We start from the raw sequence: 22,500 nt of genomic DNA on the forward strand, positions 1-22,500 counted from the left end.
ACCGTCTCTCCCAGACCTGGTAACCGTCTCTCCCAGACCTGGTAACTGTCTCTCCCAGACCAAGTTGGAATGGTCTCTCCATGACCTGATAACCATGTTTTCCAGACCTGGAAACTGTCTCTCCATGACCTGGTAACCATCTCTCCCTGATCTGGTTGCCATGTCTCTCCGAGACCTCGTAACTGTGTCTCCCAGACCTGGTAACCATTTCTCCATGACCTTGTAACCGTCTCTCCATGACCTGGGCTGCATCCGAATACTCGTACTTGCATACTATATAGTATGAATTTTGTAGTATGCGAAAAATCTAGCGCGTCCGAATACTCAGTATGCATTCTGTAGTACGGAAGTCGTTTCCGAATGCATACTACCGCCGAAGTGAACCACGGACCACACTACGCTATCCCACAATGCAACCGGAGTCTGGTAACAAACGAAGAAGAGATGGCTGACCCGACACCACCAACAGCGGCTTTTTATTTGTGTGTGTGTGTGTGTGTGTGTGTGTGTGTGTGTGTGTTCAATAAAAAGGAAAAATTAACTTCAATCGTCTTTTTCACGGAGTAACAAATAACTGTAAATGTATTATTATTATTCCAAAAAAATGACTTACCAAATGTCCACATATATACAACATAACCTGCCGGTAAGTCGCTCTACGAGATGACCGACGACGACGCCTTCTAGCAGAGATATCCATTTCAAGAGCCATTCGCGTAGAAAGAGACTTTTTTATTTAATAGCAACGATAACAAGACGGAAAACAGGTACATTTTGCCGCCATCTGGGGGGAGATACGTCATCTCCAAACATCCGGTGGAGTTTCGGCGGCGTTCGGAGGCGTTCTACGCATGTCTGTAGACCGTACTACACAGTCAAGTGTAGTATGGTCAAGTAGTAGACAATAGACAGAAATAGTATGTACTAGGTATTCGGATGCAGCCTTGGTTACCATGTCTCTCCCAGACCTGGTAATCGTCTCTCCCAGACCTGGTAACCGTCTCTCCATGACCTCGTAACCATCTCTCCAAGACCTGGTAACTGTCTCTCTAAGACCTGTTAACTGTCTCTCCCAGCCCTGTTAACTGTCTCTCCCAGCCCTGTTAACTGTCTCTCCCATACTTGGTAACTGTCTCTCCCAGCCCCGGTAACTGTCTCTCCCAGACTTGTCTCTCCCAGCCCTGGTAACTGTCTCTCTAAGACCTGTTAACTGTCTCTCCCAGCCCAGTTAACTGTCTCTCCCATACTTGGTAACTGTCTCTCCCAGCCCCGGTAACTGTCTCTCCCAGACTTGTCTCTCCCAGCCCTGGTAACTGTCTCTCCAAGACCTGTCTCTCCCAGCCCCGGTAACTGTCTCTCCCCGAACAGTTTTTCGCAGCCCTAGTAACTGTCTCTCCGAGCCTCACTAACACATTGTTACCAGTACATTTGATCCATAGCACCTCCTCTTGTCGAATCAATGGTACCACATCAGCACAGAGCCTGTGATAGTAAAGTACACGCCAGTACTTTTATGATAAGACACAGGGACTCATATCCGGAGGGCCAAGATCTCCTGCTGAACTCTCTTCAGCAAAATCAGCACAACAAAGTCCTTTTGACCGTTGTAAATTGTTAGGAGATGTTTAACTTAAGCCAGGCGGTGACAGTGGTTGGACACCCTGGCCCGTATCTTTCTCGCAGGTCAAAGCAACACGGCATCAGGTCGTCTTGCAACTAGAAGGTTGCTGGTTTAATTCCCTTTTCTCTGTGTTTAGCTGTCCCTGAGCATCCTCAAATGATGCACCTGATAAGATCTTTAAGACCTTGAATGATTGACACCGCTTTCAGTGTGTGTGTGTGTGTGTGTGTATTTGTGTATGTTTGTGTGTGTATGTGTGTGTGTGTGTGTGTGTGTGTGTGTGTGTGTGTGTGTGTAGGTGTGTAGTTGTTTGTAGCTGTGTGTGTGTGTGCGTGCGTGTTTGTGTAGGCGTGTGTGTGTGTGTGTGTGTGTATATGTAGAGGCCTTTTGAATAGACAGTAGCTGTAAATGCTCTATCATAAAGATGCAGTACATTGACCATTTCAGAAGCACACAGCCAGCACATTTAAAAAGGGTTAGGGTACCAATATATAGCGTTTAAATATTAAAGGGTTGTGACTAGGCTGTGTCAGGAGGACAGTAGGTGGACAGGGAGGAGCGGGACATTTACTGAGATGAGTGTGCTCCATTAAATGAAAAATGGACTACATTTATACAGTGCTTCTATAACCAGGGGCCAGCTCTGCAGGAGCAGTCAGGGTGAGGTGTCTTGCTCAGAGACACCTCACTAGGAGGAGTCGGGGATTGAACTAGCGACCTTCCGGTTACCAGCCAAGCCGCTCTACCTCCTGAGCCAAGCCGCTCTACCTCTACCTCCTGAGCCTCCTGAGCCCTGAGCTTTACTCTTTACTTTCAACTCATCTCAACCAATTAAGTCTTCATTGGCTAGTCAACATCAAATAAAATGGGCATTAGGGCTTTAAATAGTATGCGTGTGTGTGTGTGTGTGTGTGTGTGTGTGTGTGTTGGATAATTGCAATTTGTGGACCATGTCTGACGGTGCAAACAAATGCACACCTGAGCGGCGTCCCAGACAGGTGTGGCGAGGAGCTACGGCCTATATGCTCGAGCTTGAACCTAAGCGAACACAGAAGACATCATGCCACTGCTACCGTTTGATGTCGGATGACATCCCTTAGGAGGTGATCAGAACTAAACGGAAAAAGAAACAAGGAAGGAGAGGAGGCATTCGGAAGCGCCTACGACGGAGACGCAATCGGCCTCCCCTCCCCTCCATCATCCTCACTGACCTGCGCTCTTTGAACAACAAAATAGACGCGATACAGACATACAAAAGGTACGGTAACAAATCTCATGAAGCATCTTTATTGTGCTTCACGGAAAGCTGGTTGCCATCGTTTATGCCCGATAACCTCTTTGTAGTGCCCGGATAGACTTTAGTGCGCGCAGACAGAGATTCAGCTGGCTCAGGAAAAACTAAAGGAGGTGGCTTCTGGGAATATATGAACGATCTTTGGTGCCGTGCGCAGTGAAATATAAGATCTGTGACCCCAATGTTGAAATTCTCTACACGTTGTTAAGACCTTTTTTATTTGCCTAGAGAATTCGGGTGTATTTTGCTCTTTGTTGTATATGTGCCTCCCAGCAGCAAAGCGTTACTGGCAGCTGGTACAATATCGGACTGTGTTCACCCCGACGCACTGGCAATAGTGCTCGAGGATTTGAATTAGTGTCGTCTGGAGACTATGCTACCTGGATTTGAACAGTACATTAAAGACAAAACAAGAAAAGACAATATCTTGGACAAATGCTTTGTAAACCTCAACCTGCTGCCCATACGCGTTGTCGCCAAAGTTTTGCGGCGCAGCAAATCAAGTTTTGCGGCGCAGCAAAAGTTTCTACTCCCCTGGCCAGGCATTTGGCTCAGCTCAGTGACGCACACACACACACAAATCGCCTGCTCGGCATGCCATGCATATATGGATGCAGCTTTGAAGGGGACGCAAAACACAGCTTTGGCAACGCTGTTGAACGCGTTGCGACAAACTTTTCTGCGTTTGTCGCAGAAAAGTTGAAATATTTCAACTCCAGCAGCATTTGTCGCGGGGCAAAATCCACGTAAACGCGACTGCAGCGCAGCACATCAAATCTTGCCGCGCTGCAAATCAAATCTTGCTGCCGGTTTTCTCGGCAGCAAACCTGCTACGCGTCTCTACATTCACTTTGAATGGGATCGTGCCGCGCGGCATCTTTTTGCATCTTTTGGTGTGAACGCAGGGTGAGCCGTCTATGTTAAATCTGGATCATAATGTTGTGCACATGATTCCATTGTACCAGACTAAACTTAAGAGCAGTAAACCCAAAAATAAAGTGATAAGGACATGGACAAATGAACATAAAGAACCACGGAAAGCCTTTTTCAACTAACAGACTGGGTCACATTTCAGTAGGGTTTACTAAATTAAATAACCACAGTTAAATAACCACAGTTATATTGTTTTTTTATGTACAATTGGTTTTCCCCACCAAGTATATTGAAATATATCCCAAAAATAAATCGTATATAACTAATGACATGAAGAAAGTAATAAACTTTCTTTATTACTTTCTTTTTAAGTAAGTAGACGCAAAAACTAAGATTCTGGATGAAACAGGCTGAAAAATATCACACAGACAGCATCTAGAAGATGCGTCAGAACAAATAACTTGAAAAAGGTGTAGGATATGAATTCAATGACAGGAATGTCATCCGTATCTAAATCCATAGTAACAGATTATGTACTTCGTTTTTTTCCGACAAACGTAATACTTTTTTTGATAGATTTGAATCTCTAGATTATCCTGTTAAGTGCAAAGAAATTCTTAAAACTATTATACCTGCAGCCTAAGACAGAATTGTTATCACTGTGGAAGATGTTAGGAAAACACAGAGAAAGCTGCTAGACTATGGATGCAGCGCTTTTCTGTTGAGGAACTTTGCAACCCAGCTGGCTCCAGTGTAGTAACACATATTTCAGGCTCATGTGGACACACACACGGTCCCGCTGTCATGGAAAACCTCACATGTTAGACCTTTGCCCAAGATTCCATGTTCAAAGGACCATAAGGATTTCCGACCCATAGCACTAACCTCAGTAATTATGAAATCCCTAGAAAGAATTTTGCTGCGACATTTCATCCGCACAACAGACAATAATCTCGACCCATATCCATTTGCCTATAAGCAGGGCTGTTCATATTATTTCTTAACATTTAGACAAACCCAACACCTATGCAAGAGCCCTCTTTCTAGATTTTTCATCAGCCTTCAAAAACATAAAAGGAGAGTAAAGTTTGTAAAGGTATACAAAACCCTTTCAACTGCCATTTCACCCAATGTTGGGACCCCCTAGGGCTGTGTGAGTTCAGCTATGCTTTTTACATCCTACACCGATGATTGGCGTACAGATACAGCAAATCAATAAATGCTAAAATCCTCTGACGATACTGTTTTATTATCTCTGTTAAGTAACTCTGAAAAACCTGAGTTTCACCAACTAGGCATGAACAACACCAAGAAAACAGAAGAGATTGTCATTGGCTCCAGTGCTTAATTTGAGGGGGAGCAAGGGGGAGCGCGCTCCGGAAGCTCTGACGCGCGCTCCGGAAGCTCCGACGTGCGCTCCGCCAGCTCCGCCATGAGCAGTATAAAAAAAAAATGCGCTGCGTAGCGGTAATCAATGAAGTACGACATAACATTGCGTGGGGAATAGGTACTTTGGCGCGTGTATAGATGGAATGAAACCCTCACTGAATGAGTGAGGCAAACCCCCCCCCCCCCCCCCCCCCCCCCGTCAACAATCGCTACGGCCCCCCCCCCCCCCCCCCCCCGTCAACAATCGCTACGGCCCCCCGTACCCCCGTCAACAATCGCTACGGCCCCCCGTCCCCCCGTCCCCCCCGTCAACAATCGCCCCCCCCGTCCTCAGCGCTCCGGGAGCTCCCACTGGACAAATTAAGCACTGATTGGCTCACCCCCAGACTGTCATTCTGTTTATGAGTGTTTTACAGTACGGTCACCCCAAAAAACCTCCAAACTGCTCCACCAGTTGAAAAACTGCTCAAAGATAGTAGGTCAACCACTTCAGAAACTGTATGAATCAGCTTACCATAAAAACATACTGAGGTTGACTAACAACATTTCCTCTGACCCCAACCACATCCTAAACACAGAGTACAATCTACTACCATCAAACCGGAGATATACGGTTCCAACATTCAAAAAGGTTAGACTGAAGCACTCTTTTGTCAATCCTCGAACTGAACAAGGCCTTCAATCCCAGATCAAATGCACGGCGATGGGCCTTAAATGTTGTCGTCTGTTGCTGTAATGTTATGATGAATGTATGTATCTCTTTTTTCTTTTTTTCTGATGAATTGTCTTGTCTGTTAGGTTTGTATATGGAGCTGCAGGGATGCAAGACACATTTCAGACATGCTCTGACAATTAATCACTATCGTATCGTGTGGTTTGTGTAGTATGTGTGTGTGTGTTTGTGTCTGTGTGTGTGTGTGTGTGTGTGTGTGTGTGTGTGTGTGTGTCTATGTGTGTGTAGGTGTGTGTGTGTGTGTGTGTGTGTGTGTGTGTGTGTGTGTGTGTGTGTGTGTGTGTGTGTGTGTGTGTGTGTGTGTCTGTGTGTGAGGGTTCCTACCTTGAAGCCGGCTTTAGCCCCAGACTGGAGGTCCGACTCGATGTTGCCGGGGTCCAGGTAGGCGATGCTCATCAGGAAGCCCGGCCCGCTGAAGGCCCACAGCTTACGGAGACTGAAGCCCATCTAGAGGGCGACAGGACGCATGAGACACACGACACACCTGGTCATTATTCTATTATTATTATAGATACATACATATATATCTATTATCAACACCGTCTGACTATTATAGAACAACTACTGTGCATGGCATTATTTAGACTTTTAACCATTTCTGCTACTTATTTCTACTTATTATTACATATTTTTACTATCAAATTTACTTTATCCTGTATTGTTGCTGCTACATTATGTGGCTGTTGAGGAACCAAGCCTCAGAACTTGACTCTTGTGTAAGATGTAATCAGAGTGACTCTGAGGCCCAATCCCATTTCTACCTCTTACCCCTTCCCCTTACCTCTCCCCCTTGTTTCGAAGGGGTAAGGGTAAGGGGAAGGGGTAAGGGGTAGAAATGGGATTGGGCCTTTGGCCCAATACCCCTTAGGGGCTTACCCCTTCCCCTTACCCCTTCCCCCTTACCCTTACCCCTTCAAAACAAGGGGGAGAGGTAAGGGGAAGGGGTAAGGGGTAGAAATGGGCCTGATTCTTTCAGTACATGGGGACAGAGGTGGGGGCGTCCTCCGTCCACACCGCCTACCCTGCTGTGGTCGTCTGGGATAGGAACCCTCTGGTCGAAGTAGGTGCTGGCCACCGTAGCGTCGGACCCCTGGAGGAACCCGGGGGGGGGGCCCGCGTGGGTGTGGTGGGTCTGGATCACATCCCGCTCCCCCGCCGACGCACTGACGCCGTCACACACATACACTGAAAACGCAAATACATTATAATATTAGGAGGGGGAAATTATTGGGATGCATTTCCAAAAATGAGAGAACATGTGTGAAGTTCCTGCTGAAAGTTGTGCACAGTTATGGCTCTAACCGGTTCCCACTGGTTCAATGTTATAACCTGTTACCTGTCCTCCAAATGCCTCGTGTCACATAGGGCCTGCACTCAGGGTTCAAGGTTATTACCCTTTTAATAACATCATGAAACGGTTGTTGTACCTAGGACCTAAGCGTTTCACATGTGTGTTTTAATGATGACTTACTGTCCGCTTGGTGGGGGGGCGGTTGGTCGCTGGGAACACTGGGAGGGAGTGATGGGATGTGGACATTCTCAGGATGGGATTTACTGTCTGTTGGCACACCGGTAGTTATGCAGGATTAGACACACTCAATCACAAACACCACTCATCTAGCGTACACAAAAACGCATGGGAAAATGTCTTGGACCTTTGACGTTACAGACTAAGATTAATTAGGGAGTTAAGGCAATCAGACGTTGTTGTCGATTTAAATAAAACAAATAAAACAAAAAGGCCACAAAAAGTATTAGCTAGAACGTGATGGAGGAGGCAGAGTGATGCGTAATCAGGAGGAAATAAAGTCAAATCAATACTGAACTCCAAAGAAAGAAACCAAAAGTAAACACACTTTTCTTTTTTTTTGACGTAAAACTCAGACAGACTTCTGCTTTCACTCGAAGAGGAATGCTGTGACCCCGTGAGGATAGAAACCTGCCAGGTGTAAAGGGACCTCAACTCACCGGCTCTTCGGGAGGAGAACAGCTTTGCGGTCGCTCCTCTGAATCTCTTCATTTCTGTTTCTTCGGCCAACGAGCCGAACTCCAACGTGACTCCGGGTACCAACTACCAAACTATCTGGAGTTCAATCTGTTTAGCTTCCCCATTCAACTAGTGCGCTGTAGGAGACTTGGTCCGTCGGAGACTTCGGTGCGTTAGAGCTTTTCTGGAACTGAGCCGGCAGGTTGGAGGGAGGGGTCAAAGTCACATTCCAACGCAATGCCAGATACTGGGACTGTCCTTTATAGGTCCATGGGACTTTCCCGGTATACTTTATTATGATCCCGGTGTATTGCCTTGTGGCAATCTTTATTTTTCGTCATAAACGAATTACAGCTGAAGTAGGACCAATTGATTTAACATCCAGGAAGCGTTTTTTAAAAATGTCCCATTTGGTTCCCGACTAGAAGGAGACTCCTGACATTAACATCGCCCTCTCGCGGCATAAACTAAACCAAACTAAAATAAAGAATCATAAAATCAGGGAGGACATGTCTGGAGAATACCACTAGAGGGCGAAACACCATCACATTTTGATGTAGTAGAGTCTGAGACGCTTCTGCGCTTAATGATTCAAATAAACAATTCAAATAAACATTCGCCCAAACCTGTTATATCTCTTTTATAAAACGTTGTACCTGGTTAATGTTTGTGGTTTGTAGTGAACGTGCTCGTGTGTGTGTGTGTGTGTGTGTGTGTGTGTGTGTGTGTGTGTGTGTGTGTGTGTGTGTGTGTGTGTGTGTGTGTGTGTGTGTGTGTGTGTGTGTGTGTGTATGTGTGTGTGTGTGTGTGTGTGTGTGTTTGTGTTGGTACTACATATTTAAATTTACATAATTGTAGTTTAAATTACGCAAAAACATTTATTATATGCAGTATGTGTAAGATAGTCAACTAGCAATGTCTCATTTTAACAATCAAATCATAGATCTGCTTCTTATTCTGCTGATACAGCCGATGTTTGAGTCTTCATTCCTGCTCCTTGAGTCGGTGTGTTTGTCACGCGTGCTTGAAGAAAGAGACAGGGTTGAGACTGAATGGTAAGAGATCATCTGATCCCTATTTTAATTCAATAGTTTACTTGTTATCAAATCAGCACACAGCAGCAACATTCTGTATTTAGCTGAAATAGCCGTAACACACTGTCATTTGTCATGGACAAAAGGTTGGTGCAATGAGAGATGTTTCAAAGTGTTCATTTTGGCAAGCACCATTCGAAATAGAGCAAATTTGTTATGTGCGTATGTAATGTGATGAAGGATAAAATGATATACCCATGCAAAATCCCCTGTGAAATGTACATACGTTTTGTTATTGCGGAGATATTTGGTGTATGCCCCCTCTGTATTTGTGTTGTTGTTTGTGGTGTGTTTTGTAGGACACTTCTGTATTTGTGTTGTTGTTGCTGTTGTCTGTGGTGTCTTTTGTTAGTACACCTCTTTATTTGTGTTGTTGTTGTTGTGTTGTTTATGGTGTGTTTTGTTAGTACACCTCTTTATGTGTGTTGTTGTTGTGTTGTTTGTGGTTTGTTTTGTTAGTACACTTCTGTATTTGTGTTGTTGTTGGTGATGTTGTTTGTGGTGTGTTTTGTTAGGAAACCTTTGTAGTTGTGTTGCTGTTGTTTGTGGTGTGTTTTGTTAGTACACTTCTGTATTTGTTTTTGTTGTTGTTGTTGTTGTTTGTGGTGTGCTTTGTTAGTACACTTCTGTATTTGTGTTGTTGCTGTTGTTTGTGGTGTGTTTTGTTAGGACACTTCTGTAGCTGTGTTGTCGTTTGTGGAGTGATTGTGTTTTGCTCCCGAGTTGTCGGTCTGTTAATCATTAGCTCTTATAAATTGTAAGATAATAATTGTAAGATAATTACACATTGCTGATTGGAAATGTATGAAGTTACATGATTATCATTAAATCCAAAAGAAAAGTGGTTTAGAAAACAATGCAAAAATAAAAGATACAAACAAACGGATCAAAGGATGAAGACCATGTCTTGTGCATTCTGGTATTGAACTGGAAAAGGTCTTCTTGGATATAAAGCCTGTTTACTTATTTTTTTAACTTTTCACATTTTCACGCTTGATGTCTTACGTATTATTTTCCTCTCCATCATCACCTCCACTACCATCACCATCATCACCCCGACATCATCATCGTTCTCGTTATCAGCATCTCCACTATCGTCACCATCACCTTCACTAACATCACCTTCATCATTGTCATCATCGTCATCATCATCATCATCATCATCATCGTCATCACCATCATCATCATCATCACCCTCCTCATCTTCATCACCCTCAGCCTCCTCCTCCTCAGTTCTTCTCTAAAGGAGCACCAGGCTGAGCAGAGTGCGATGGGATAATCCTCCGGTCCGGGTCGTAACGTCTCGTGGCCCTCCAGACGGGCCCCTCGTCCAGACGGGCCTGGAGCTGCTGCCTCGTGTCACTGAGTCTGTGGCCCTGAGCCGGCGTGGCACTGTGGGGAGCCCTCACACGGTGGTGACCCTCATCACCACCTCGCGGCTGGCGGCCGCGCCGAGCCGCGGGTCGTGGGGCCGCAGCTGGCTCAGGATGTGCAGGATGGTGTAGCCACAGTGCTGGTTCAGAATAGTCCTGAGCCTCCTGCTCTGGCGGCCCGCCCCCACGCCGCCCGGCCCCCCGCCCGGCCCCCCGCCGCTGCCCAGGCCGTGGGGGACGTTGCCACGGCCGGCGCGGCCCCCCGCCTTGCTGCTGGAGCTGAGCGGGTCGCCCAGGTCCTTGGCCTTCTCGTAGTTCAGGACCTTCCACTGCTGGTTGACAGCCTGCCAGCGCTTGAAGATCCGGTACACGGACGAGCCCTCGTGGATTATGAGGCCTGGTGGGAGAACCATGGGGGGGGGGGAGATAGAGGGGGAGAGAGAGAGAGAGAGGGCGAGAGAGAGTGGGGAAGAGAGGGGGAGAGAGAGAGAGAGAGAGAGAGAGAGAGAGAGAGAGAGAGAGAGAGAGAGAGAGAGAGAGAGAGAGAGAGAGAGAGAGAGAGAGAGAGAGAGATAGACAGAGAGAGAGGGAGAGAGAGAGAGAGAGAGAGAGAGAGAGAGAGAGAGAGAGAGAGAGAGAGAGAGAGAGAGAGAGAGAGAGAGGGAGAGAGAGAGAGAGAGAGAGAGAGAGAGAGAGAGGGAGAGATAGACAGAGAGAGAGGGAGAGAGAGGGGAAGAGAGTTGGGGAAGAGGGAGAGAGAGAGGGAGTGGGGCGGGTGAGGAGTGAGGGGGGATCGGAGATTGAGGATAGGGGTGAATATTACTGAATATGACTGAATTCTAAAACAACCAAAATCGCATGAAATGGTTCAGTATAGATCATGCACGTTGGCAAGTATGTGTTGAAATATGGCCAGCAGTCACCAACACACACACACACACACACACACACACACACACACACACACACACACACACACACACACACACACACACACACACACACACACACACGTACACACATACACAAACACAGACACACACACTCACACAAACATACACACACATAAACACACACACCGATCCCCATGGTGGCGTTAGATTAGAATAGTCACTTGGCAATAGGCAGAGCAGCGCTGGTGTGTGGTGCCATCTGTCGTTGTGTTGTCTCTTACAGGCTCTACTCTCCATCCTCCTAACACTCTATCTGCTCCTCCTCGCAGGCCTCTTTTCACAATACACTCTCTCTTCCTGGACCTGGGCGTCAACACAGGTGGGATTCGACAGCTAATACCTGCACATATGTTCGTATGTTGGTCTTTCTTGTGTCTTCTTTACTTATATCCTGTAGTCTCGCTATTAGTCATCCACGCCCTCCATATAATTCTTACATAATCGTTATCAATGTCAACACGAGATGGAAATATGCTCAATTTCTCACATCTCTTGGCTGATTATATTATGCATCATTCCTCCCGGTCCATATATTGCATGCTGCCTTGCTGATTCGTATGGGCTGTCTTTGTACGCTTCTTGTCATTGGGCTATGTGTGAGCTTCCTCTGAGATAGCTCTTCTTTAGGACTCAAACCGTTTGTTTGTTCAGAGATGGAGCCCCTCTGTACTCTCGGTTCGGTCCACTAAAGCCCTGTCCCAGTAGTGGAGATCTGGATTTTAGAATCAGAACAACCCAGGTGTACAATGCCTTACACCTGGGTGTAAGGCATGCCATGAACGTGGCAGGGCTTTTACACCCCAGAATCGGTCCGTTTACTCTCGCCTCTGTCTGAAGAGAAGATCGAACTTTAATAATCCCAGGAAAGCTTGAGTGTCACAACAGAAGGTACGGGACAGCATAGTACTATTAAAAGGTTACAATACAAACAACCACAAAGAGAGATCAAACCTTCCGTCTACAACTCTACATGTTGTTTTAAGGGATTTACATTTAAATTAACATTTAGGGCATTTAGCAGATGCTTTTATCCAAAGCAACGTACAATAAATACATTTGCCCGAAGGAGGAGAAACAATATATCTCTGTGGGTACAGTAAAGATGTTCACAGAGCCAAGTGCAAAGCGTCCACAAACAGTAGGTTAACCCATTCTCCGTACACAACAAAGATAGCTAGGATAAGATGCTACCCAAGTATTATAACTAGGTACGACATCCAAGAAATGCTTACATTAAGTGCCAGGACGTACAACATACAATAAGTAGTAGGAGGGGGAAGGGGGTGGCTATGCAGAGTCCAGGGGAACTCTGAACAGGTGAGTCTTGAGTCTTATGTGGAAAAGGGAGCCCACGTACCTATGCACACGATGTCCATGAAGCCGTACATGCCGTAGCAGATCTGGAAGAGCAGGTCCTGCCGCTGCCACTTGGCCGAGGGGCTGAGGGAGGACCAGATGAGCCAGGAGATGCTCGCGATGAGGAACAGCGAGCCCAGGATGATGGCGGCGATCTGGACCTTCTCGATCACGGTCAGAGAGATGGCCTGCCACTGGGGATAGAGAGGCCCCGCCCCGATCAAGACCTGGCTCTGAGCTCCAGGGAGCGGGGTCTACACACTGTTGGAATGACCAACATCTGACCAGGCTTCCTGGGTCACAATGTGCAGGGAAATGTTTTTGGTGGCTTCCTTTTTTTTTTGTGCCAGTGATTGACAACATACAACAAATAAAATAAGAATAAATGTAATTGAATTGTCTCAGGGCAGAGGGCTGTGGGGGTAGGGGCGTGTCTCAGGGCTGTGGGGGTAGGGGCGTGGCTGTGGGGGTAGGGGCGTGGCTGTGAGGGTAGAGGCGTAGCTGTGAGGGTAGGGGCGTGGCTTTGAGGGTAGGGGCGTGGCTGTGGGGGTAGGGGCGTGGCTCAGGGCTGTGAGGGTTGGGGCGTGGCTGTGAGGGTAGGGGCGTGGCTGTGGGGGTAGGGGCGTGGCTCAGGGCTGTGAGGGTTGGGGCGTGGCTGTGGGGGTAGGGGTGTGGCTGTAGGGTAGGGGCGTGTCTCAGGAGGAAGGGGCGTGGCTCAGGGCTGTGAGGGTAGGGGCGTGGCTGTGGGAGTAGGGGCGTGGCTCTGGGGGTAGGGGCGTGGCTGTGGGAGTAGGGGCGTGGCTCAGGGCTGTGAGAGTTTTTTAAACAAAAAAACACCAATTGGACATGGAAATTAGATTTGTTGTTGGAGAGATTTCCCTTTGTTAGCGTCTGCCAAACATCTAAGAGTATATGTAGGTCTGCATCTGCTGGAGATGAGTAGTTCAAATTGAATCATCGCATGATACACTTATTGATTCTGTGGAGCATGAATTGATTCAATTGTTTCTCGTTATTCTATCACTAGATATCTCAGGGTGATCCTATCTCCCCCTCAGCCGTCCCAGTGGAGCGTGGTGCGTTACCTGCAGGGGGTTCTTGGTGCTGATCGCCAGGACCTGGTACTTGAAGTAGCAGAGCTCACAGCTCCAGGAGCCCCTCTCGGAGATCCAGCGGATGAGGCAGGGCTGGTGGGTGCAGCGCACCGAGCCGTCGCAGCGACACGGGCTCAACAGCTCCCCCTGCAGGAGGCGCAGAGAAGTTCACATACCAATTAGGAACAAGATGAACACCCAAAACCCAGTCTACACCTATTCTATTATTCTATTCAGTCTATTCAGATGCCTCTATTATTAACAACTACAGACCAATATCAAATCTACCCTACATCAGTAAAATCATTGAGAAAGTTGTCCTCCAGCAACTGAATTGCTTCCTGGCATCAACTGGTTGCTAGGACACCTTCCAATCAGGATTTCGACCCCTGCACAGCACTGAGACCGCCCTTATTAAAGTTGCAAACAACATCCGTCTTAACACAGACTCTGGCAAAACCTCAATTCTAATGCTACTAGACCTCAGTGCTGCATTCGACACTGTAGTGACCATGCAATACTTTTGGACAGGTTAGAAAACTGGGTGGGGCTTTCAGGCACTGTCATAAATTGGTTTAGGTCCTACCTACAAAATAGGAACTACTTTGTTTCCATTAGCGACTTTGTATCAGAATCAACCAACGTGACACGTGGAGTCCCACAAGGTCGATCTTAGGACCCACTTTATTCAACATCTACATGCTCCCACTAGGGCAATTCATGGAAAATAACAATATTAACCATCATTGCTATGCTCATGACACGCAAATCTATGTATTGCTATCACCAAATGACTATCGGCCCATATATCTGCTGTGCCAGTGCATTGAGCAAGTGAAAGACTGGATGTGCCGAAATTTCCTTCAACTGAATGAGGACAAAACAGAGATAATTGTATTTGGTTCTAAAACGGAAAGGCGTAAAATAACCCAACACTCTCTGTCCCTGGAAACCTCAATCAAAGCCAGAAATCTAGGGGTTATCATGGATTCGACAGTCATTTCGACAGTCACATCAAATCAGTTACAAAATCTGCATATTATCACCTTAAAAATGTATCAAGACTTAGAGGGCTCATGTCCACCGAAGACTTACAAAAACTTGTACATGCCTTTATAACTAGTAACCTTGATTACTGCAACGATCTCCTACAGGTCTCCAAAAACAAACTCTAAGGAAGCTTCAGCTTGTTCAGAATGCCTCCGCTAGAGTTCTAACAAAGACCAAAAAAAATTAACATTACACCAATTCTTAAATCGTTACATTGGCTTCCTGTAGGTCAGAGAAATGATTTTAAAATCATGTTGTTAACCTATAAATCCCTACATGGTTTAGGCCCAAGATATTTAACTGATATGCTTCCACTACATAAGCCTTCTAGACCACTAAGATCTCCTGAGACCAATCTGCTAATTATCCCCAGAGTAAACACGAAACATGGGAAAGCAGGATTTAGTTATTATGCAACAAATAGCTGGAATAAACTCCCTGAGGATTTAAGACTTGCCCCAACTCTGAGCACCTTTAAAACAAGACTGAAGACTTTTATGTTTGCTTTAGCTTTCTGCTAAATCTCAAATACATTGCAATTTCTAAAAAGCTTTTTTAACTTTGCTTTTATTTTCTATTTTATTACTAAAATGCCTTTTTAACTTTCTATTTTACTTATTTCTTTGCATATGTTTTATTTTACTTATCTATTATTTTATTTTATTGTATGACAATGTTTATATGTGAAGCACTTTCAGTCTGCCTTGTGTATGAAAAGTGCTGTATAAATAAAGTTGCCTTGCCTTGCCTAACCTAGGGTTATGGCGGGTCTAGCAGCAGTAGGGTTATGGTGGGTCTAGCAGCAGTAGGGTTATGGCGGGTCTAGCAGCAGTAGGGTTATTGCGGGTCTAGCAGCAGTAGGGTTATGGTGGGTCTAGCAGCAGAAGGGTTATGGTAGGTGTAACAGCAGCAACCACCTTTAATTTAACCATCACCAACCTATTACCTTAACTTAACCATCACTCACCTAATGCCTCAACTAAAAGATCCCATGGCATGAAACTTTCACTTTCTGAGATTTTCTAACATTAATATGAGTTCCCCTCGCCTACCTATGCTCCAACAGTAGCTAGAAATTTCGTTGGGTGTAAAACGAGCTCTAGGCATTCTGCTCCGCCACTGAAAAAACGAAGCTCAGACGTGCAGTTTTGGAAATTTCCCCGTATGTCGTAATAAGGGGAGATGCCACCGCCCCTTTCTCTGCCTTGCCAGCCCAGATAATTTGCCCTGCCAATGACTACGACTATGCGAGCGCCACATGCGTGTGTGTGTGATTACACACACTGTAACGCAAGTGTTGTATACTTCCTTTTTATTTGGATAACCGTTCTGCTGTTGGTGTTATGGCGCATAACACGTCGGTTCTTTGACGACTCCGGTATTTCCCAAACGAGACTATAGTTGGGGTTACCTCAGCCATGGTTGAGAAAAAATTGGAGGAAAGGAACTTTGACTTTGACTCCCTGAAGTACATGAACTGCGACATGGAGGAGAAAGAGATTGTTGCCCGCAATTGTCTCCTACCGGAGCCCCGCTGCCGCGAGGCACCACCACCACAAAGCACCACCGCCCGGCAGTCTACTTCAGATTAATGTGGAAGTGGAAGAACCCGAGACGTCGGAGAACCCGACGCAGTCGTTTGAGATTCATAATATCGTCTGGAGGCATACAGCTTTTGGCCGTGATGATATATATGATATGATACAGATATCTATGTATAATATGATATTATTTAGATATAGAGCTCCAGGACTCCCGCCGGAGCACCCGTAGTATTCTAGAATATTTACAGAACACGGCTGTGTGCGCCTCGCCATTGTGATACATCCACTGTAAACAGAGTGCATGGTACCGTGGCCGCAAGCTGCTCAGGTCCACAACCCCACCTTTCTCCTTGACCTGCCTCTCTCCTCCTGATTTGCCTTAAAGCTACAGACACCGAAATGGCGCATTTGGGGAAAGCTCAATGTGCGATTGGCTCGTAGTGGCTGTAATTCTGCACCAGAGCTGAATTTCGGGAACGTCTTCAAATACTGTGTTAGGGGCCCACTAATATCTATATTAAAGCATCCATGAAGTAGCATGCCATGGGACCTTTATCCATATCTCACCTACTACCTTAACTTAACCATCTCTCACCTAGAGATGGTTAACCATTTCGCAACTCAAAGAATGAGCTGGCTTTGAAAACAAAAAATTTGAGCAGAGCTACAAATATATGTTACGATTCTTGTATAATATTATTAATACCTCTTCTCTACCAAACCTGTCTAGGGGGGTAAGCAGCCTGTCCCATGGTGAGTGGTGTTCCCCATCCACTATGCTATGACTAACAGCTACACCCTAGTGAGTGGTGCTATGGCTAACAGCTACACCCTAGTGAGTGGTGTTCCCCATCCACTGTGCTATGGCTAACAGCTACACCCTAGTGAGTGGTGTTCCCCATCCACTGTGCAATGGCTAACAGCTACACCCTAGTGAGTGCTGCTTCCCATCCACTGTGCTATGGCTAACAGCTACAACAAGCCAACAGCTACACCATAGTGGGTGGTGTTCCCCATCCACTGTGCTATGGCAAACGGTTATGACAAGCTATCAGCTACAGTTTTGACCAGTACCCATGTGTCCTGACAGCGTCTGTGAACCAGTGAACCGTTCTTCTAGTCCTGCCCTGTGGTCTCCCCTCTCCTTCAACCTCCTCACGCAGACAAGAAGTTTCTTCCTTTGTCACGTGTCTCAAACTTTACAAATAAATAGAAACACTTGTCCAGTGACATTACAAAGAGGACCCAGGTCAGAGGTCAAAGAGCAACAGAACGGAAATATGAAAGCCTAACGCTTTTAAAATGTCAAGCTGTGGTCGCATAGTCCTATGGAAGAGAGTTAGAGGAGGTGAGAGAGAGTGAGATAGAGTGAGGGAGAGTGAGAGAGCAAACACACTCTCTCGGGGGGGGGGGGGGGGGGGATATTGGGATGTCATGAATATGGGATGAAAAGGTATTTGGTTCTTGTTGTTTAATTTAACTTTCACTTTGTTTACATGTATATCTACTTTACTATCACACATGCTTCACATGATTTACCCTGCGTGTTCCAGCCCGGGTCTTCCCTCTCTTGCTACGTGTGATTTAGGTCCCTTCATGTGTACTGCCGTATGTCCTCTGTGATGCCTTCTGTATTGTTTATTGCCCGTTGCCCTGTTGTCTAGATGATACTACCCTGGTCTGTGCTCTCTGTTGTACGAGGACTTTCCTGTTAATGGGGTTTATTTCCTAATGTGTCTCTGGTGCTCCCTTGTTTTATCAAGTGTCCATCTGTATGTCTGACTTGCCCGTTCTTATGTGTATAGATGTATATTTATTTATTCTATACCAGCACTTGTTCCCACAGGAGGTCCTGCTACTTGCCAGGCCATTATTGTCATTAAGAATTTGTATTGAAGGTGATGTTGGTGGTGATGAAGATAATGATGGTGATGATGATAATTCCTATACATTGACAGAACATTGATGGTAGTTGTGTCCCCCCTTTTCAGCTAATATGCTTAATACATACAGACTACATACATGATATCAATTCACAATAACAATATAATCAGAGGCTTCTGGTGGTCTATGGAGAGGTCTAGCTGTTAGCTACCCGTTAGCCTCATGATCACAGCACTGAAAACAGTGCCAGAATATTGGTTTGATTTTAGACAAACTAGAATCTTTTGTTGTTGATGGCCCTCGTTTTGAATAGGCAACTATTCTATATTAATTTGTATTCACATGAACAGGAGCTGGGCTACTTTAACTCTGCAAGGGTCGAAGAGGGAGAGTCAAAGGAAAGCTAATGCTTACCCAGCCAACTGCCCTTCTAGATGAACAACTATGAATCTGGAACTAAACAACTAGTCTGAATCCGGCTAAGACATGCAAACGTCATTCACAGATATATCGGCCAATTCCTTTAAATAGCCAGTACAAAGTTCAGTGTCTTCTCTGAATTGAATTGAAAACCCTCCAGTGTCTCTGAACGCTGAGGAACACAGATGGTCTCAAGGAGCAGGAAGGGGCAGCACATTAATCAGCAGAACGTTGACTACGGGGCGGCCCATTGGTGAACAGACCTGTCACTCCACCCACATGGAGTGTGAAGGGGTGCAGTAGGATGGTGCGTCTACAGAGACAAACCCTGGTCCTCAACCAGACCTGAGGAGGAGTTGGAACTCAGGAGCCCCTCTAACACCAGCAATGGTGACTCTGAGAGGGATGCAAGTGGAGAGGGCCAGGTCCACTTCTATTAACTTGCATTATTCCAGTCACTATGTGCGTGTGCACAAGTTTGTGCGTGCAAGCAAGACGTGGAGACCTATTGGGAATCAAGACCGATTTAAGTGGAGTCAAAGGGCCAGCTGCTGTAGAATGAGCATTAGTGAGGGCTGTGACAGGCCGCTTCTCAGGGCTCATACTGCCTTCAACCTGCAGAGAGCACCATGTCTACTCTGGAGCCTATCCCCATGATGGCAGCATGACCCACCCCCTTGTTCTGCCTAACTCCAACAATCAACTAACCCAAAACTAATCTATCTTAATAAACCAAAACCATAGCTGATCCTCACCACAACCCGAACCAGACTCAACTCGTCTGCAGATTATCCTCCCCACACCTAACCCAACATCACCTGATCAAGATAGGATAACCTCACTGTAACCAGCTGACCAGCAAACCAAATCCTTCCCAATGATACTTACCTTACCAAACTCAAACTTGGAGGGATTGGCTGGCATTGACAAATATGTCAGTGCCAGCAATGACGGCTTCTGCCTATTCTTTTGTTGTGCATTGTACAAACAAAGAAGTTGAACTTCCACTTTAACTCACCCAACTCCAAGCTATCCTATATGAACCTAACCTCACTGAACCCAAGCTCATCATAACCCGTCCATACTGACCTCCAAAGCCTCACTCTACCCCGAACCAAACTCAACATTGACTCAACCCAGCCTAACCCTTACCTCCACCTTATCAACCCTAACCGGATTAACCCTTTTCCAACTCTATTTAACTAGACCCAGCAAAAACTTAACCAAAGCCAACCTCAGTTATCTCAAGCGTAAGATAACCTAACTCTACCTATCTTTACCAAGCTTATCACCGCCCTAAGCGCTATCTAACGCTAACCGACTGAATACCTTATACACCACATGAACCCAACCCAGTCTAACCCAGCCCCAACATAACCTCAATACAACCAAACAAACCGCCCCCGACCTCCTCACAGCCCTTTAACCACACTAACCTGATCCCAAATACAGCCTACCAACTAAACCCAAAACGCACCCAACCCCCAAACCCCGACCTAACCTTCCAATCCTGCCCGGTAACCACCCAACGACAGGTCCCTCGGTCCCTCTGTGTGGGGCCGTGAGTCAGGCTGCCTGTGAGAGCAGCGGCGGCCGCCACACGGTGCTGCCGCTCTGCTCTGTTTGTGGCTCTCTTTGTCTCCAGCTAAAAGTGGCGGCGTCGGAGCCCCCCCTCACGATGAGTCACCTGCTGACGGGGGCCCCGGAGCAGGGGAGAATGAGCCTGGGTGAGGGGGAGATGCTGACCCGGGCCGCGGGGAGGGGAGAGGGGTGATCGCTGTGCCCCACATGGTGCCTCCTCCCAGCCGACGTACGGCTGATGCTGGGGGCACTGGGCCCCTCTCTTTACTACGCTCTCTGACAACAGTGGAATGACAGCCTGTCTGGGGACGTGACTGAGCGCTTGGAGCCACGTGGGTTATCGTTGGAGGTACGTTGTTAATGATCATCTCCATCTTGGACTCCACACCTGGCTCACGTGCTACAGATTACTGCACATCTGGTGTGGGACCTGAGAGTTAAATTCCCTGCTTATTGTTATCGTTCGGAAGTTTAGTCATTTTAGTGAACAGTGTAAAAACAAACAACTTCAAAACTCTTTCCTATACATTATACATTTCCCTTATTGTTGTAACTCGTGAATATTCCCTCCCCTAACGCAATCATGTTTCTTTGCTACTATGCTGGCAAGATCTTCGTTGTTTTTGAAAGGCTGCCATTACCGTCGAATTTACTTAAATGAACACATTCCCAGGGAGAAATATGTACAACAATAAAAATAGTCAATAACAATGGCAGAATGCTGAAGGCCAGCCTCAAGTGAAATCAATGTTCTGCCATTTTAAAAAATGAGGCAGTGGTAGGGAAGGAGAGGAGAGGAGAGGAGGAGAGGAGAGGGGAGGAGAGGAGGAGAGGAGAGGAGGAGAGGAGAAGATAAAAGAGAAGAGGAGAGGAGTGGAGTGGAGAGGTGGAGAGGAGAAGAGGAGGAGTAAGAGGAGATAAGGAGAGTATAGGAGAGGAGAGGAGATGGGAGGAGAGGAGAGGAAAGGAGAGGGGGAGGAGGAGAGGAGAGGGGGCTGTGGGACAGGATGGTTGTAGGAGCCTTAGTTACCTGCTCTGGGCCTTGGAAACAGATCCGACATTGTGGCGTGCGTTGGCTGCTAGTGGTGCTGGCCAGAGACACGGCGTCAAGACCCAATTGCAGTTTGGGGTCTTTATCCTCAAAAGCGAGGCTCCGGGGTCGCGGATCGCTGCCGTAGTACTCCTCCTCATCATCCCGAGAATGGCAGTCGACAAAGGGAGGCCAGCCGCAGCCGCCCATCCCTAGTCCTCGCATGGTGGTCGACCGTGTATCGACGTCTGTGCTGGACGCTCTCGAATCGGATCGCATAAAAACCAGGACCTTCAGTTCGTTAAAAAACATGCGGATCCGATACTTGAACATGTTTAGCTACATAAAGACCTTCAAACCCTCCACAATAATACCGTTTGGGTTGAAATGATCAATAGCAATGTATACTTTCGTAAATATGTGTACGTTTATTATTATTTTCAATTATTATTATCATCATTATATTATTACTATATTTGTTATTATCATTATTATTATTAATAATAATATTGTAGGCGTACATGGGGTAGGCTATTTCAATGGAAAACCTACAACTAAAAGGTGTCTTTTAGGTGTTGTGTCCCACTGATGGCATGTGTGCTGAAGCCAATGCGTATGAAAGATGTTTTTCCTTCCAGCTCTAGTCGAGACACTGTTAATATTCACTGTTAATATTCACTGGTCAACAGCTACCGTCCTATCCTCCGAGCCACCAGAACATCACAGCCTAACAGCAGCTGTGCTCTCGTCTCATCACTGGTCCTCCCTCAGCTGCAGAGACCCGGCTAGAGAGAGGGGAGACGAGGGGCACGATCCACGGTACGAAGGGACTCCATCCATGCAGACATATCTCAGACCCCCGTCAAGAAGCATCATCATCCACAAAGGGGGCCCGGAGATTGAATGGAACGTCTTTATAAAAAAAACCGATGCTATTGTCTTTTCAATTGTCCCAGCGTCAGATCCCCATCCTCTATCTCATTCTCTTTGTAGGCTCCCGGGTCCACGATGAAGCCTTTCTCCTGCCGCGATCCACCTCGACATCCAAAACACAATCCTTTGCATTTGCATTTTCTAGTCGACTCGTGGAAAATAAGGCGAAAGCTACCGAGAGCCCGTGTTCCCCATCTCCCTCCTCCGTCCACCCCGACCCAAACACAGCTGAACGATGGACTTCGAGCGAGGGACAGGATCTCCTGAAGCAGGCTATTTATTCCTCCTAAA

General features: G+C 46.5%; 2 protein-coding genes across 2 annotated transcripts in view; both read right to left on the reverse strand.

The window, feature by feature from the left end:
• Positions 1–8,356, reverse strand: part of LOC115541152 (natural resistance-associated macrophage protein 2) — a 21,100-nt gene extending 12,744 nt beyond the window's left edge. The window contains exons 1-4 of the mRNA XM_030352924.1: positions 7,879–8,356; positions 7,382–7,468; positions 6,932–7,095; positions 6,235–6,357 (exon numbers count right to left, since the gene is read on the reverse strand). Of these exons, the coding sequence (XP_030208784.1) occupies positions 6,235–6,357; positions 6,932–7,095; positions 7,382–7,468; positions 7,879–7,930 (426 nt within the window). The 5' untranslated portion in view covers positions 7,931–8,356. The remainder of the gene's footprint in view (positions 1–6,234; positions 6,358–6,931; positions 7,096–7,381; positions 7,469–7,878) is intronic.
• Positions 8,357–8,939: 583 nt separating this feature from the next.
• On the reverse strand, positions 8,940–21,609 carry marchf9 (membrane-associated ring finger (C3HC4) 9). Its single transcript, XM_030352931.1, has 4 exons — positions 21,277–21,609; positions 13,759–13,914; positions 12,675–12,867; positions 8,940–10,761 (listed from the first exon to the last, which is right to left on the reverse strand). Exons 1-4 carry the CDS (start codon positions 21,607–21,609, stop codon positions 10,397–10,399), a joined length of 1,047 nt encoding a protein of 348 aa, XP_030208791.1. The 3' UTR covers positions 8,940–10,396.
• Positions 21,610–22,500: the final 891 nt, after the last annotated feature.

Source organism: Gadus morhua, chromosome 1, assembly GCF_902167405.1.
Source record: "Gadus morhua chromosome 1, gadMor3.0, whole genome shotgun sequence".
Classification (NCBI taxonomy): domain Eukaryota; kingdom Metazoa; phylum Chordata; class Actinopteri; order Gadiformes; family Gadidae; genus Gadus; species Gadus morhua.